Consider the following 17,939-nt stretch of genomic DNA (forward strand, 5'->3'; position numbering starts at 1 on the left):
CGTATTTGCGTAAAAGAGAGATCTTCGAGGGCGAATTCTTGGATGATAAACGGGAGCTTCCCGATCTGGAAGCTAGAAATCAACAATTACTCGAAACTTTACACCTGTGTTATCATCCGTCGAGAGTGGAAACTCATTATCTTGAGAAGAATCTATCGAGGTATGGATGTCTATCGGAAAGGGTTGCATTATTTATAATTTCTTTATCTGAAAAGCCGGAAGCTTAAAGCAAATTAAAGAACACTGTTGTTAGCTTTCAACTTAGTTTAGTACTGTTATCTTGCGGACAGCGATACCAATGATTGCCCTAATAATACAGAGACAGCAATAAATAATTCCACGTGGTATTATTTAGCCGCAAGAACTCGTTGGAAAACGGCAAATCACTGCAAGCTGCTTCACACCCGCGAATTAGGGTCGCAGTCGAGATGACCGATAAACCGCTAAAAGGGAGCGATGCCCGCTACTCGCTTAGTATGCGCGGGCGGTTGCTCGCATTTCGTATTCAAGAGGAACCTTCCGCACTCATCTAGAAGGCGCCTCGCATCGCGCTACTCGAGCGTGCTACTCGTCCGTCTCTTATTGCTCCTCCTTTTTCAATTAAAATAATATCGCTTCGTCAATATCCCATTCATGTATTCCCCGGGAATTCCGCGAGAAGCTCGGTAACGCCTGCGGCACGTCCCGCGACACTTCGCGAGACCTTTGCTCGAGCACGCGCGCGCTTCGTGAAATCCGACGGAGCTGTTTGCAAACGCATCTTCTTACCTCGCAGATCACAGCGCACTCCTCCGACGGCAAACCACCGGCAAAATGTCTCCTTACCAAGCGCGAGAACATCGGCTCGGGGTCTCAGAAATCCTCTTGCTCTGCTTCGCTCTGGTCTCCAGCCACGAAGTAGTGTCCTCCAATCATCAAAGCACACCGGATGCGTCCACCCTGAGAGTGGAGGCTCGAGAATCCGAGGCATCGATCACCCTGGGGAAGGATCTTATGCTCGGGCCACCGTTGCCGACCAATTCTGCGCTCCTAGCTAACACCAGCAACTCCAACGACGTCGCGACGACGAGGATCGAGTCAGCAGGCCAGGTGTATGCCGACGAAATCAGTGGGAGCATCGTCCATGGGCCGGTCCCGAATAGTCCTCGATGGTCTTCGCAGGTCTCCGACAATCGTCATTGGACGAGCAAAGGCTCGAAGAGCGTCTGGAAGAAAGACAGCTATCTCGAGGCACTGAGACACTCTCGCAACAGCGACGATCCGCGAGAAGGTGTCGTGCGGACGGACTCGAAGACGAAGGCGAATAGGAGGGAGTACACGCCGGGTCCCGTTTACAGGGCAGACTCGGGCTACGGCCCGCCCGATTCGACGTATCCGTCGAAGGAGCCGCAGATCGCCTACGGCACCTCGAGCGCCTTCTCGTCCCCCGGCGATTCCTACGCGCAACCCTTCAAGTCGTCGATGAACCCGAACGATCACTACGGCGCACCGCAGAACTCGTACGGTCCGCCGAGCTCCTCGTCCTACCCTCAGACCTCGTACGGGCCACCCGCGAACTCGTACCAGCCGCCCCAACAAGGTGAGGCCGAAGGTTCCTCGTGGGACCGCGAATATTGAGGTTCCCTCAGCGGGAATTTCCTCTTGGTTCGAGTTTCACGTGTCGAATCCTTTCGTTGCTCGTTCGATTTAATCACGTCCCGTTTTGCGTTGCAGCATACGGCCCTTCCATACACGTTTCTCCAGCATCTCCTGTCTACGGAGCACCTTACGCACTCCCCGATATGTCTCACATCTCTGTTTTGCCGACCTTCGACCTTGGCTGGCCGATCGCCCTCAAACTGAACGCCTTCACCATCGCGAAGATCATACTGAAGTTGATCATCTTCAAGATGATTGTTAAATTCATAGCGGCAATTTGCTTGCTGCTCTTCATACCCAAGCTGGAGATCATCAAGAAGAAGGGTAACAAAGACGAGGAGGACGAAGAACGGGGCTTGTCGTCGCGTGAGTTCTCAATGAGATCCAACTCAGGGCTATTGTCACCTCGTGACTTCGATTCGTCCGCTTCTCACGACTAACGAGGACCTGCGCGTTTTTCAGCTTACGCCAGTTCGGAGACGCTGAACGATCTCGAGTCCATGGTGCGAAGCTCCGTCGAGAAGTACGAGGCGCAAAACGACGCTGGTTCCAGTTCGACGAAGAAATGCACGACACCCGGATGCCGTGTCGCTGAAGCTCTCACGTTCCGCGAATCTCGGGACGACTATTTGAATTTATTCAAGAGCTACGTGGAAGAAGAGAGGCGGGTCACGAAGCGGGAAGAGCAGTGAGAAGCTCGCCACCTTCGTTGTCACCGAGTTCCATTCTCGTCTCTCCGTCGTCTCTTTTTCACTCTACCTGTAATTATTTATTTATTAAATTTCACGCAAATTAATCCCATCGATGCGGAATGTTTCCCTCTCATCCGTTTGACTCATCCGTTGAATATCGAGAAGCGATTTGATATTCGAGAAGCGGTCGAATAGAGACACCGTTTCTCTCGGGCGTGAAGGTACTTTGGGAAAAGCTGCGATCTCAGAGCTGCGCCGGATGTACCTCGCGACGTCACTCGAGACGTCGCGATTAGAGCAGATTACAACGATGATCTCTTCTCGCGGACACGGCAGCCTGATTATTCGGTTGCTATCACGTGCCAGTGAAGTACGCGAGCGGCGCACTGGAAAATAAATTAATTTTTAGTCATATCCTCTCTGCGATGGAATGTCAGGCACGCGATGTTTTACGCGTCTCTCAGTTATTAACGTCGAAAAGCAAATTAGTTTCATAAATGGAAAATAACGAGCACGAGATCTAGGACGTGCTATATTCTAATTGGTAGTAAAGTGGCGTCAAAGAGTCTGCATTGACTTTATGGTTGTAGTTTAAACAAACCGTAATTTATCTACACTTTTCTAAACACGTATTACGAAAGTTTTTCAAGTATACACCAAGAGAAAATTATTTGATATTTGTAACTATATATAATACCGTAACTATACACTATAGTAAAAGGATTACAATCAAGAGAACCATTTTTCCGATAAACGTTACTATATTACCAGCGATGATAAGCTTACGTATATATTTTTATTTATACTTTTATGATTTAAAAAAAAGATGTAGCTAAAGCCGAAAATAATTTCTATCAATATACGTGTTACTTGAATTTATGCAGAACATGAGTACTTGCAACATCGTTCTGCTCAAATGATCGTTATTATTGGTAACAATTAAAAGTCATTTGACCAATGCTGGCGATTGCCTGTTAGCGATTAATTAATTAATTACGAACCGCGTCCTCTTGAACGAGCTGTACGATCCGGAGAAAAATCGCGTGCTCTATAAAGTATAATTAATCCGACGCACACGATCCGGACTTAATGCGTTCTACAAGTTCCCCCGCAGGTGGGGATGAATTTCATCGTTACGCTCGTTTATAAACGTGGCATGATGACACGATATGTCAGTCCTCTCTTGACAGCCATTCACCGTGCCTGGAAATTGAAGCTGACTTTCATACCCGCCAACGATCGGTCGGAACAATGGAGGTAGCAATTATAGTTGGTACGAAATTTGCACCGACTTTTTTTAAGGCTTAACAACGCGAGAATCGATCATTTCCGCAATCAGCTAAATGCGCCGTGATTTTATACCAACCGGTTTTATGTGTTCTACAGAGTGATTATAGATATGTTCTACAGAATTATATCTTTTTTTCTGCCAACTATTGAATACGTTCGAATAAGCAACTAACAGTCTGATGAAACCGACGGTTTAAAGTTTTTTTTTCGTTGTTTGATTGTTTGATTCACACACAGTCGTCTTTATTTGTGCGTATGTAACATTATTAGAACGGTACTAATTTTGTAAAAAGAGTTTTTGATTGGAATTATAAGTTTTGATATCGATGAAACATAAGAAAGAAATTGTACAAACACTTCGCGCACGTAATAATATATTATTTAATATCTACGGCTTATTAGCTGATTGCACCTCTTTTTAACCACCTCGTTTATGCATGATTCTCTCTTTAAAGTTTGCGTGAGGAAAGAATTATTAACCATTAATCAAGTATATACTATTCATAAAATAAGTGATCGTAAAATAACCGGTACTAACTCGGAAGTCAGCAAGCAATCATAAAGTATATTAAAAAAAACTATAAAGTCCTGGAATTATTATGGTAATTCGTGCAAGCAATCATAAAGTATATTAAAAAAAACTATAAAGTCCTGGAATTATTATGGTAATTCGTGCGATAAAACAAGTTGCATTCACTGATCGATTACATAGATTTAGAGTCCATTCAAGATCAATCTCGGCTGAAATGATTTCACGGAATCGCGCGAGCGTCTTTTTCCAGAATTTACTTACGAAGAACTAAGTAGAAATCGCGACTATCGTTATTTACCTCTGAAATAGCGAGAGAAAAATTAGACCGACTAAGGATCGAAGGAAGTATCTTTAAATGGACGTGGGCCTAAGTGGCCTTGAGTGAAGAAACGTCGCAATCGCCAGGAGCGTGTCGATCTCGATTCGAAATAAACCTTGATTTCAATAAAGCTGCAATCATCCAATAGAGACGCGTATTAAGGCCGCGTAGAGTCCCAACGAGGTACTAAGCTACCTTCAATGGATTTACGTAATACCGTTCTCTAGAACGCACCGACACGAAAGCTTCCGAAAATTATGTCGGCCATTTACTTGCTCGGTACTAATCTATGGTCGTGATAGAATGATTGTGATGTTACAGTCGATCAAGAGTTATCAGTTTCTTTGTTTCGCAGAACGTTGCCGCTGCAATTCAAACGCAATTCTTCTCCCTCGCCTGTCATATATAAGAAAATGAATTGCACCGGAGATCACTCGGCGTATTTTGAACAGTCGACATCGAGATTGAATTATCTCCAATTTTCTATTCTCTTCTGTGAACCTTCTTTAGCGATGGCGTTTCTCAGCATGTTTACGTTCTGCGAGGAGGGATACGCTCTTCCCGACGATTCAAAGGTGACCCCTATGAAGGAAATAAAAGAGCCCAAAGAGATTAAAGAAGCGGCGACTGCTTCGAAGGACGTAAAGGATGCCATCAAGGCTGCCAAGGAGGCGAAGAAAAACAAGAAGGATTGCGCTAGGGAATGCGGGGACGAGTACGATCCTGTTTGCGTTCACGATCCCATGAACCCCAGTTTCAAGCCGAGGACCTTCGGCACGCAGTGCGCTTTGGACGTTCACAATTGCGAAATGGGGACAAGTAAGTGAATGAGAAAAAGAAGAAAAAAAAGGGAGAGAAATACAAATATATCGAGGGGGAGTTGTACACATGTTAAAGTTATCGATCGGAGCGATAAAGAATTAATTCATCTTAAATATTTAAAGGACATAACTGCTTATAATAATTTTGTTTAATGTCGTTACGCAATTAAATTGGACATCCGAAATATTATCTTAAATCGATATCATCAATCACGTTAATTACTTTCGCATCGTAGAACTGGCCGTGAAGAACAAAGGGGAGTGTCCTGGATCCAGCGGAACAAGATTGTCCTGAACGTCGTCGATTTCAAAAGACCCATTGAGAAACGCAACGTAGAATAGGAAACATCGAGTCAACTGTGTTAGGTCATTTAATCGCGAATTTCTGTTTAGTTTGCAACAAATGTAAATCTTAACGCATTATAACGCGATGCGGCTCTTCCTCTTCCTCTGCATACACTTATATAGATAGTGATATATACGAGAACACTAAATAATACAAACTGCGCGACGAAAGGTCTGACGATGATCGATTGCACGCCAAACTATACGCTGTGTACTATACTCAATGTAAGAGGAGACAAGAATGCATCTGTCTAATAAATATTAACGATGAGCAACCATTGATCTCATTTCCTTATCATCACTGCCTATCTCCGTCGCAACACATTGGTGTTCGGGTAGTTTCTAATTCATGCACGTTTCGGTGCTCTGAATATGTATCCTCGACGCGCAAATTTGAATTGGTTCTCCAATCGTGTATGCGATCTCTCCTGATGGGAACCGAAAGGATATTGGAATGCATTTGCAAGGAACAATTGATGTAACTTTTAAAGCCCGTCAGCCGGTCTGATATTTTGGATTTCGAAACAATCTCGTCTACCTACTGCTCCCGCGTTCTTCCTCATAATTTTATCTTCATATTTTATCTCTCGTTGGGAAGATATTGGTTCAAGTTATTCAAGTCACAAGTTATTTTAAGTCACAAATAATAATGCAAATGTTTGGTTCAGCTTTGCCTGTAGAGGAACGAAATGTTCACTTATCGCCCGTTATCAGTTACACCGATAAAGAAACAAAATCACAATTGTATCTTTTGAGGTGCAGTATACCCGCTTATCGATGATCGTTCTGTTTCACGTAATTCAATCATATCGCAAGCTGCGATATCACAGTCAACCGAGCGATGTCGACACGTTCCGGCAGAGTAATCCTTACCGATTGATAAATAAATGTAACAGTTTTGCAACTCGCCTCCTAGATGGGCTAAACTTCGAGAGAGGGTTGCAAAATTCCAATATAAATTCCACGTGTGTTCTACGCATGTGTTCTGCGCAGGTGTTCTGCGCATGTGTTCTGCGCAGGTGTTCTGTGCAGAATATATACGCAGAATCCATGCCCGACGATTAAAATGAACGATCTTCGTGCGCCACGTTGCTCGACGAGCTGCTTCATCGAGCAATATGTACGCACGTCGACTACATGCATTAAAGGCAACAACGCGTATTCGTAAATTACGAACTAGGGGCCATTGTCCGTCAATCTTGGTTGTGTAACGAGTTTACCTTTGAAATTAATGTCCACGATAATGAGGATGCGAGCGAGAGAGCGCGATGAAGGACGGCGGCCGGCCGGCTGGCCGGTCGCGATTCGCATTCTCAGTCTGGCGCACTTTGCCCTGCCTGCGAGATGTACCATTTGATTCGACTCGTCCGTGACATGATCAACTTGCTGTCTCCCTCGACGATTTGCTGTCTTATCGTCCTTGTCTCGTTATGCGAGACGAAAATGTGTTCTCTGATCCCATACGCCTGCACGACCGCGAGCACGGCTGCTACTTCCGCAGGTAATCGATTGCGATATAGTTAACCCTTTAATCCTGTCTTTTCTCTGAACAATTTCAAATTTGCATATGTTGTTAAGATAATTATCATTTAATCGTTGTATCAACTGTTGTAGAAAACTGAGTTAGTTAAATTAAAAATTAATTAAACAGTACTAAGACAAAATAAAATTTGGATCTCCCTCTGCTCTCGAAATTTGTTGGGATGAAATTTTAGTAGAGAAATAGAGAGACTACTTAAATACGAGTCACTCAAGTTTTAGTGAATTTTCACTTATAGAGTGAATTCTCTAATCTGACTCGTCGAGTAAATATTTTCGCTCGAAATTGAAGAGTAAATCTAATATATTCCACTGTTACAGGAACATATTCACTCCGCTCGATTAAAATATTCGCTTGTATGTAGTGAGAATCCATTCTAAGCTCGAATGAAACATTCACTTTTATGGTTTCGAGTGGCAGTATTTTCACTATCGCTTCGAGTGAAAATACTGCGCCACTCTTTTGTTTTCAGTGAGATTTCACTCCAAGAAATTTAGAAAGTGCGGGACACGTGTAGCCCAACGGGATCAAAAGGGGTTGAGTTTCACAATCCCCGCTGTGCGGCGACCTCTTCTCGGTCCCCGACACGCTTAAAACTCCTAATACCCGAGGTGATTTCTCGTACGAGCGCAGATGCTGACGCGGAACGTTCACATCCGACGCCGGCGTCGATGTCCGTGTTCGAGGAGATGGAGAACCGACTGTCGAGCCTCGAGCGGAGGCTGCGAGCGGTCGAGCAACCGGGTAAGAATAACATCTCACGATCGTCATTACCAAAGCACGGGATGAAAGCACAGCCATGCTCTGGCAGTTTGGCAGATCGGTTCGAGGGAGGACGATTGGGAGGTCTGCGCCGAAGGCCCGTGCAAGTGCGTGCCGGAGATGAAGTCGGTGTCCTGCTGGAGGCGCGGCCTGCTGGATCTCCCGCCGGCGCAACTGGTGCCCGCCGACGTGCTGAGATTGTAAGCGATTCGAGGGAGAAATCTCCGCAAAATCAGCCGAGCCGTACTCGCACGTGTCGTTGAGCTCTAAAGTGCGCGTCGAGTTTAGCCGAGCTTGCGCGCGATTTGGACAATTTCTCTCTCGAAATTGCACGCACTCGAGAACGCGCGCGGAACAAGTCGCGCAGAATAAAAGTCACTCGCTCGACGTGCCGTTTCAGGGATCTCGGGGGTAATCGGCTCAGCGCTCTGCACAGGGACACATTCAGGAACATGACGCGGTTGCACCACCTGTAAGTTGCTATTCGCATGGCGATTGTATGAGCGAAAGATGCGTAGACTCTAATGAGGTTACAAATCGCAGAGATCTGAACGGCAACCTGGTCGAGCACCTATCGTTGAATCTGTTATTGCCGTTGCGAGGTGTCGCGAATGTCCGGCTGAGCGATAACCTCCTGAAAGAAGTCCAGCGGAATCAGTTTCTCGGCCTGAGAAACCTTCGAATACTGTACGCGAGAATTAATCTAGATAAATGAAGAGTCATCGTAGAAAATAAAATACGAAAACAGATATTAGAAGAACATATTTCTGCAGATGTCTCTATTGGAAGAGAGCACATTTGCTGAGTCAGTCGAAACGTTTGATTTGACTTTGGAATTAAATCTAATATTATTGCATTAGATCCAAAATTACTCATCAACCGCATCAAAATTTCGACTCGGATTACCTATGGTCTTTCGGCAGTATTCTGACAACGCTTGTACGCCTCCATCATAAAAGGCGTCATTGTATTTTTTGATTAGCCCAGCAGTACTTATATTTTCAATGTACAGTGTGAATCCATTAAGATTTAGTACGTCGGTATTTACTATTTCGATAATCGTTTCGTGAAATGCGCACCGAACATTTAGCACTCGATCGACCGAAGTAATCTCATTCGATTTCCCCCTATTCAGCGATCTATCGTCGAACAGACTTCGGACTCTGCCGGAAGGTCTGTTTCTGAGCAATAGCCTCTTGGCTTTATTGGATCTCTCCTCCAATCGCATCTCCTCCTTATCTCTCGACGCATTTCGCGGTCTCGGTAACCTCGAGGAACTGCTGTTGGCTAAAAACCGATTGTCCAGATTACCTGTCCCGATTTTCAAAGGCACAATCAACCTCAGGCGTCTCGCGCTCGAGGAAAATCGCCTGAGGGAGCTACCGAATAATTTATTCCGCCATTTGACGTCGCTCAGAGAGCTGGACATGAGGGGCAACCAGTTGATGGAAATACCCAGGGGAACGCTGTCGCATCTCGTCAAGCTGGAGATACTGGAAATGTCAAGCAACAGAATATCCCGCGTAAATGTCGTAAATCTGTCTGCACAAATTAAATTAATCTTAATAATCGTGCGGTTCTTCTGAGTAAAAGTCAACAAAGATAGGAAAATGGCTAATTAAAGCCTTACGAAATCACGCTTATCCTTGTTAAATTGCCCGAGTAGAAAGATTATTATGTCAAATAACGTCTTAATAACATCTCTAACGTCAAGAGAGATAAGACTTTATTAAAATGTCATTTGACGTCACCTCGTTACTCGGCTAATCTCTAACCTATACGATGATAATATTAATTAATTGCTAAGAAAACTTATGTTTGAAATACGTATGATTTTATAAACGATCGCGTCGAATAAACGCGAATACTCAGAAGAAACTTCGTATATATTATAAGTATTAATAAACATATATTAATAAAGATCGCATCTCGATGGCAGATCGACGCAAGAGCCTTTCGCGACATGGTAGCGCTTCGAGAACTACGACTAGGACACAACCACATCAAGTACTTGCCGCACGGATTATTCGGCAACTCCACATCCCTGGAACGTCTTATTCTCTATGGAAATCATATAGAGATCTTGACGAGAGGCGTACTTCACGGTCTATCCAATCTCACTTCTCTCTTCTTGCAATCCAATCGACTGAGGTTGCTGCAATCTGGGGTTTTTAACGATACGCCGAATTTGCGTAAGCTGTAAGTCGATTTCCAGATTTTAATAATAAGGTTTTTAAGGTCCTTATTAATTAGACTTTAATAATTGCTCGGAATCGGACATTCCCGCAATGTTAGGTTGATTTAATCGCGATTAGCATGACGATTTTATTTATACAAATCTTTTTATTCGTCTCTACAACGACAAACTTCTTTGACCTGGAACTGAGAGAGAGAGAGAGAGAGAGAGAGAGAGAGAAAGAGAGAGAGAGAAAATAATAAATCAAATCTCAAACATATAATCTATGATATTCAATCTAATAAATATACGTTCTTTGTGATATAATTTTTAAAAAGCCGCTTTCTTAATTTTTCCTCGGGAAGAAATCGAAAAACATCGAAGAAATGGAAAAGACGGTTTTCCCCAAATTTTTTCATTTATCCGCGAAAGGAAACGAAAAGAAGCCATGGAAAATTAAAAAAAAAAAATCCGGCTTTCCTCCGAGCCTTTAAAACTATACTTTGTAAGTACAAACGTTTCCACTACGATTTGGTTCTCGGTAAACATTTATTTCCCGAAAGTTACGCAGCAGCAAGAAAAGGGCGGACCTTCAGGGTAAAATCAATAGATCGTCGCGCCGTGATCGCGTCACCGGATCGAAATAGTAGTATCAACGATCAAAGACGTTGGAATGATTTTGGTGGGAGATTTCACAAGATAAGAAAACAATCTCGCAATGCCGAGTAATTCGCAGCCACTCAGCGGTATCTTAATCCTCAGGCAACTGGAGTCGAATGAGCTCTCTTTCCTGCCGGCCGGCAGCATGGACGCTGTGTCCGCGATTCCGCAAGTGCATCTGAATCGGAACCCCTGGCACTGCGACTGCCGTGCCTTGTACGTCGCGTCCTGGCTACGCCGTAGATTCGCCGGCTTCGCGAACCTGACGAATCCGTTGCAGATACAGCGGGCGTTGATCGTGACGGGCAACTGGAGCATCTGGGAGTACGGAGCCGGGGCGATTTGCAGAGGCCCGGGTGTGCTGGGTGGTCAGCCTCTGCTGCGGCTGACCTTTCACGAGCTCTGCGAGGGCCAGTGGGCCTCCATGAAGGGCATCGTGCCTCGGCTACCTCTCGACGCTATATCGCCGTCTCTCAAGTCGCACGTGGCCAGGAAGGACACGGTTCTGATCTAAGTACGGATTCCGCGTTTAATCGAACGCGATATATCGGGATCTCGGATTTTTCCGCCGATAGCAAAAATGACCCGCCGCGATATGATACGAGGAAGGCCGGCGCGATTCTTCCGCTCATTTTGATCTCGATTCTCTTTCTCGCTGCAAGAAGAACAGGCATCATTATCGTTTCTTCTCTGATCACCTTGTTTCTCACTTGCCTCGTTCGTCCGCTGTTGCAGATACGGGAAAGATGAAGTCTCCCACGTGACGTGCGTCCTTTCTCCACCTGGACGTCGAATAATAGCTGGATGCCTATGGATCAACGTCCAGAGTTATCACCTTTTTTTCTGACGCTAATCATAATAATTAGCGTGTCGCTCAAACGCGCGATTACGAGTTTTTCTTTCCGCTGTCGCGAAGAATACAACGAGATACGCGTGTATGGCGCGTGTGATAACAGGACTTGCGTAACCCTCGCGATTACAACGCGGTGGGAAATAATCGAAAGATGTGTCGTTAATTCGCCAAATTAAAGTGCCAAATAAAAGTTGCAACTTTCGACAAAAACAAAACACTCGAAGCGCCAGTCTTTGCAGTCCTTCCGCTTTCCAAGCGTGCTCCGCTCGCCGTTTCCAAGCGTTTCGTGCCCGTCATTTGTTAATTACAATTACAATTCCAAGATCGTTAGACAGGATAGATATCGTTGGATAGTCAGATGGTTGTTAGGCGGAATCAAGTGTCGCGAGTGTAATCAACGTCGGCGCGTTTGTCGGCGCAAGTCGCGATATGTTATCGCGAACGGGACCGGAGGCAATGCCCGACTCGCGTAATTTCGTGTGTGAAAACGGTAAATGTGCCATTTGAAAATCGCAAGTTCCAATTACAGGTGTGTGCTTCCGGCTGACTCACACACACACACACACACACACACGCGCGCGACTCGCGCGTAATGCCATCGGACGGACACGACGTCTACGTAAACGGCGCGTGTCGACTGCGCACTGAATCGCCGAAATTCTCGTCGCAGTTCACGAGGGTTCGTATCTACGAGCTTTTCGAGCGCGGGAAAAGAGCGATATGCACTCGTGGCAGGTCGAAATGGAAGGGGTTCGACGGATTCGAAGACGACTGGCCGGTCATTCGGACTCCGCAAGTCCGCCGCGCTTCGGTTCAGTATAGTTTTCGCGATGGCTGCGTCGAGTGCTGACAGCGTCACCGAGCTGTTGGAGAAGATCCTCAAGATCCTGAGGGAGGAGCACGCGTTCGATCGGTCCGGCGATCAGCCCGTCGTGCAATTCGTCCATCCCAATGATTTGCAAGTGAGTATCACCGAACATTGCGGCGCGACTCCTCGCGCCAGAATAATCCGCCCTGTGGCGAAAACCAACGGGATAAGTGGGTAAGGATGTATCGGGCTGTTCGACAGGTTCGTAAGGACTCTCGCGAAAGATTCCAAGACGGCTTTTACACAGTTGAGCACAATTTTGTCCGTTTCTTTCGTTAACCCATGAGGAAAAGAGCCAAGATCGAGCGGCCGTTATTGAATAGAGCAATACTGACTGACAAACTGGACGAAATATTGCGAGTGAATAAAGTTATTTTCACTACGGGGAAGTACCTTATAAGGACATTCGTGGAGTCGACGTAGATACATTTGTGGGCTACCGGACTGGAATATTTTGTAAAAAGCCCTATGAGCTTGTCGAGAACAATTGAACGCAATCGGAAAGTAAGAGTGAGCCGGTAAAAGCCTGAAACGCCGTTCTGTCTATGCTAAATTTCGCGTCGTACACGTAAAAAAGTGCAGGTACTAAAGATGTCGAATACAGAAATTACGATAACGGGCGTTTCGATCTCGCTTGGATCACCCTCAGTGTTTATATACGAGCAATATTAGTGTTTATGTGAGAATGTAAGATGTCTCGGGTTGTGCAAGCACGAATATTCGTCTTTGCAGAAGACGGAAAAAACAATGTGTTATGTCCACGATACCGGAGATAGGAAGTAATAATATGCATGTTCTCACGGTGAACCGTCGTCGAAATGCCGGGGTCAATGATACTGCGTATCTTCTCAGTATCTCATAATGCTTGACTAATCTTTCTACCGACGACGACTTACCGACGACGCCTGCAGAAATATGCAGGCATTCAGTGACGAAGGTCTTCATTCGGAGAGCGACACGAAATTATTAAGCGATGCTTACATTCTCCTTATAAGGGTATTATCTCCTTTTAAATTTTCCACAGAGTATATTTGCTTCGATATTAAAATCATTCAGTTAGTTATCCGCGGGTAACGATAAACTTTTTCACTGATAATTCATCAGCCCTCTACTCCCCTACACAAACTAGCCACCCCAACCCGACCTAGATGTGTTATCAGCGTCTTCAATATTGCCACTAATTTCATGCAAATACATCAACGTTTCGAGACTTTATTATCATTACAGTTCTACTTTTTTTTTTTCCATCCCCCTCCCTTTCCCCGTAAATGCGTGAAGAAAGTACTCAGCTGAACTCTCACGCGTCTATCCGCCGTCCGGCCGAGGAATCGTTGATTTCTATGAGGGACTTTGACACGTACGCGATAACGCTCGTCGTTCTCTCGACAAATTTTCCGGCCGATCGGCGTGACACGTCACGAGTTTTGCGCGATCGCACGGATGTATCCAGCTTCCTCGCCGGCGCGATAACCGATTCCCGATAAATCGAATCTGAAAGACGCGTTATCATTCTCTTCTCTCATTCGTCGCGATTTTTCCGCAGGGCATGATGCCTCTTTCTCTGAACGAGGAGCCAGCGAGCGACGAGGAGATCGAAACGGTGATACGGCAGGTCGTGCGCTACTCCGTGAAGACGTCCAGTCCGCATTTCCACAACCAACTTTACGGAGGCGTCGACGGGTACGGGCTGGCCGGCTCCTGGTTGACGGACGCCCTCAACACCAGCCAGTAAGAGCAGCTTCCGAGCTTCCAAGCGTGCTCGGGGATATTCGACGGCGTGTCCTCCGCGACGCTCTCGGCAGACGTAACTGCAACTCTCTCACGAAGACGCATGACGAATAATCCGAGATATTTTCTTATCGCTCGGCGAACAGCAGACGTTAACCCACTTGCGCGCTCCAGACAACGCGTCGTGACCTACCACATTACCCCCGAGCTAAAGTCACGGGTCATCGAGTCGCCGAGGCGATTTAGTTTTGTTGAGAGAGCGAAATTCTTCCTCCGATAATAGAGAAAGAGAGGGTACGTGACGAGCCAACTGCTAATCAATCGTGGATGCTCTTATTAGATACACCTACGAGGTCGCCCCGGTGTTCACGTTGATCGAGCGCGAACTGATCGAGAAGACGTTGGCGTTGCTGGACTACCCGCCGATGCCGCAGGCCGACGGTGTGATGAGTCCGGGTGGCAGCATATCGAACATGTACGGCATGGTGCTGGCCAGGTACAAGTTGTTACCGGGCGTGAAGAAAACGGGACTCGGCGGCTTCCCACCTCTGGCGTGCTTCTCCAGCGAGAGCGGTCATTACTCGATTATGAAAGGTGCCCATTGGTTGGGCATCGGCACCGATCATGTCCACAAGGTATGACCTTCGGTCCGCGCTCACGATTAACACATTACGGACCGGTGATTTCGAAGCCTCTCCTAGGACCGAATGAAATTTGAGAATAAGCGAGAAGTTGAAGAAAGACGCGCGATTCGACGCAGCAAGTTTCCACGCTGCGACTTCGCAGCGTCCAAACTGTTCTCCCGCGCTGGTCGTTGACTCCATGTCGTTGGAGTCGTGGCTCCGAACAATAACGTTCTTCCGTTGTGACAGGTCAAGACGGATGCGCTGGGTCGTATGGAACCGAGCGACCTGAGGAGAGCCATAGCGGAGGCGAGGAAGCAGCATCAAGTACCGTTCTTTGTGAACGCCACCTGCGGTACCACAGTACTCGGCGCTTTCGATCCGCTGGTAGAAATCGCCGCGATCTGCCAAAACGAAGGCCTCTGGCTGCACGTTGACGTTCGTACAAAAGTTACCGCGTGCGCAAGTGCTAAATGCACGAGATGCTCTGACCAGAAAACTGTTTCAGGCCTGTTACGGCGGTAGCCTGCTGCTCTCGGACAAGTACCGGCACCAGCTGCGAGGCATCGAATTGTTCGTAATCATCGTCGTATCAGTGCCGTCGAGAGACGAAAGTCGGAAAGTCGCGAGTTCACGACCGTCCGAGATCGATCCGCGTACCGGTCGCTACGCAGAAAAGAAATTAGTATCAATTTTAGACTCGTATATTCTCATATATTAGCAAGAATATGTGTAATCTTATATAAATGCAGATAAAACGTGTACTCATGCATAATGAAAATCTATATGGCACCGCTTAAAAATATTGTCACGTTATTCGAGAATAATTCTCACGAATTGAGGGGAAAAAATATTGGATGTAAAAAGAAGGATATCTTCGAACTGCGAATTGTATCAGTTTGAAGATATCGTCCTTTCTTCAATATTCAATATTTCTGTAATTATTATACTAATATAATAAATTTTTCCTCTTAATTCGCAAAAATTATCCTCGAATGACAAGAATATGATATTTTTCGCGGAACTACATGGAATTCCTTCGTGTGAGAGCATGTTTTATCTTCGTATAAGATTTCTCTTATGCGCGAGAATATGAGACTCGAATTAGCGCTATTTTTTTTGTGCGTCGACCTTGAACAGTCGTCGTGTCGCGTCGTGACAGGATTTGCCCGAGGGGGGCAACGAACGGGAGCCGCGTTCGACGAAAGAATCTTAAGCGACTCTTGCGAGCTCGACGGAACGAAAGTAAGGACTTTCCTCTCTGCGACGTAAAGAGCACTTTAAAACTCGCAAACACTCCCATCGGCATCGGCCTCCTCTCATCGGCTCTCTCGTCTCTGTTCTCGCGACTCGAACGCGATCGGTTCAGATCTAACTCGGTGTCCTGGAATCCGCACAAGATGCTTGGCGTGCCGCTCCAGTGCTCTTTCTTTCTGGTCAAAGGCGAGAACGCCCTGCATGAGGTCAACTGCGCCGGGGCGAAGTATCTTTTTCAGCAGGACAAGTTTTACGACGTCACGTGGGACACGGGGGACAAAAGCGTGCAGTGCGGCAGGAAGGTAATCGCGTGCACGTTCTCCTCTAAATGCGAGATATCCCGAGTGAATTCAAGACTAGCACCGTCGGAAAATATTGCTCCCTTTCCTTTGCGAAACAGAACAAAGAAGCATTGAAAGATTGACAACTTCCGGAAGTGTTTTATGATATTGTCTGAAAGAATGATCGTTATTCTCGCCTCTGTTAACGCTCGTGTCCTAAGGTCGACGCCATGAAATTCTGGCTAATGTGGAAAGCCCGTGGCACGAAGGCTCTCGCGTGCTCGGTGGACCAGGCGATGATCTGTAAGGATTACTTTTTGAAACGCATCAAGAACATCGCCGGCTTCCGCTTGGTATTACCCGATTACGAGTGCACCAGCGTGTGCTTTTGGTGAGTGACTGAGCGTTATCGTGTCACTGTTTTGTCGATCCGAACGTTATCGGAACGGCCGAACGCTGCGTATTATCGCGTCACTGTTTTGTCGATCCAAATGTTATCGGAAAGGCCGAACGTTGCAGGTACATACCTCCGAGTATGCGTAAGCAGCAAGAAACTGGAGATTGGTGGGGCAAGTTGTACAAAGTCACGTCGAAGATAAAGGAACGCATGATCTTGGAAGGATCTCTCATGATCGGTTACACGCCTCTGCCGGCGAAGAACATCGGCAACTTCTTCCGCATGGTGATATGCTGCCAACCACCGCCCACGGAATCGTCCATGGATCATGTCATCAGCCAAATCGAAAAATTCGCGTTGGATCTGCGGATAAGCGATCTATAAGCCTCCGCAATCTCTATTTATAATCTTAAAGTATTCAATATTCATAAACTTTCATATCTGAACTATTTAATATATGTTATATATTAATATATAATTAATTATGCATTATAATTAATTACAATAATTATTTAGCAATTGATTATAACGGTACGATATGTGTTATAATTAATTATAATTAAATTATTGTATGTATAATTATATTATTAATATATAATAATTTATTATTAATCATATTTAATGGCGCTTACCTATCATTTAGCGGAGGAGAGAGAATCGTGATTGAAAAATAAAGATTCGTCCGATCGCAATTCTTCGTTGACCCATAAATGGACGTACAAGTGGTCGAACCAATCCATCGACGCATGAACGAAACGTGAACGTTTCTCCGTTTCGTTTTTATCTGCGACATTGGCATTTTCAGTCCATTACCTCCATCGCTTATTCTTATATTTAGTGAAGTAGCGTCAATAATATTCAAGGATCTCAGCTATACGCAGCAGTTGTTTGTTCTTCAACAAGTCGCGCGTCTACTTACGGGTTAAAGATAGTGGCGACTCGTAGCGGAATTCTTCAGAATTAATTTGGCCGCAAATAAAGGGTCTAACTGAACGAGTTGCAACAGTCGATTCGTTTGACCCGAGAAAAATTCGCAAAATTGCAGACTACTTGGCGCCATCTACCAGCGCTGTGAGAAAACTTTCTAAGCTAATTGGAGTGTCGATGAAATAAGGTTCCAATCTCGACTAAGCAAATGATAACGTTGCAAATTAGTT

At 45.7% G+C, this 17,939-nt stretch overlaps 4 protein-coding genes across 5 annotated transcripts; all 4 read left to right on the top strand.

Moving 5' to 3' along the window:
* Nucleotides 1-768: 768 nt before the first annotated feature.
* On the top strand, nucleotides 769-2,330 carry LOC106752013. Its single transcript, XM_014633357.1, has 3 exons — nucleotides 769-1,579; nucleotides 1,714-2,004; nucleotides 2,101-2,330. Exons 1-3 carry the CDS (start codon nucleotides 814-816, stop codon nucleotides 2,328-2,330), a joined length of 1,287 nt encoding a protein of 428 aa, XP_014488843.1. The 5' UTR covers nucleotides 769-813.
* Nucleotides 2,331-3,499: 1,169 nt separating this feature from the next.
* On the top strand, nucleotides 3,500-5,915 carry LOC106752004. The gene is made up of 3 exons (XM_014633343.1): nucleotides 3,500-3,603; nucleotides 4,982-5,290; nucleotides 5,529-5,915. Exons 1-3 carry the CDS (start codon nucleotides 3,582-3,584, stop codon nucleotides 5,585-5,587), a joined length of 390 nt encoding a protein of 129 aa, XP_014488829.1. The 5' UTR covers nucleotides 3,500-3,581; the 3' UTR covers nucleotides 5,588-5,915.
* A 1,054-nt stretch (nucleotides 5,916-6,969) lies between these two features.
* On the top strand, nucleotides 6,970-11,839 carry LOC106752011 (leucine-rich repeat-containing protein 15-like). Of its 2 annotated transcripts, none has more exons than XM_014633355.1 (9): nucleotides 6,970-7,138; nucleotides 7,811-7,921; nucleotides 7,989-8,139; nucleotides 8,340-8,411; nucleotides 8,483-8,626; nucleotides 9,075-9,462; nucleotides 9,879-10,138; nucleotides 10,878-11,289; nucleotides 11,511-11,839. In XM_014633355.1, exons 1-8 carry the CDS (start codon nucleotides 6,982-6,984, stop codon nucleotides 11,287-11,289), a joined length of 1,695 nt encoding a protein of 564 aa, XP_014488841.1. In that variant the 5' UTR covers nucleotides 6,970-6,981; the 3' UTR covers nucleotides 11,511-11,839. The 2 variants fall into 2 exon arrangements, with proteins under 2 accessions (XP_014488841.1, XP_014488842.1); XM_014633356.1 differs by having other exon boundaries at nucleotides 7,057-7,138; nucleotides 7,650-7,921.
* Nucleotides 11,840-12,435: 596 nt separating this feature from the next.
* Nucleotides 12,436-17,249, top strand: LOC106752009 (cysteine sulfinic acid decarboxylase). Its single transcript, XM_014633353.1, has 8 exons — nucleotides 12,436-12,590; nucleotides 14,040-14,224; nucleotides 14,565-14,859; nucleotides 15,097-15,285; nucleotides 15,356-15,420; nucleotides 16,217-16,406; nucleotides 16,607-16,776; nucleotides 16,905-17,249. Exons 1-8 carry the CDS (start codon nucleotides 12,459-12,461, stop codon nucleotides 17,164-17,166), a joined length of 1,488 nt encoding a protein of 495 aa, XP_014488839.1. The 5' UTR covers nucleotides 12,436-12,458; the 3' UTR covers nucleotides 17,167-17,249.
* Nucleotides 17,250-17,939: the final 690 nt, after the last annotated feature.

This window comes from Dinoponera quadriceps, unplaced genomic scaffold (genome assembly GCF_001313825.1).
Source record: "Dinoponera quadriceps isolate SergipeBrazil2010 unplaced genomic scaffold, ASM131382v1 scaffold424, whole genome shotgun sequence".
Classification (NCBI taxonomy): domain Eukaryota; kingdom Metazoa; phylum Arthropoda; class Insecta; order Hymenoptera; family Formicidae; genus Dinoponera; species Dinoponera quadriceps.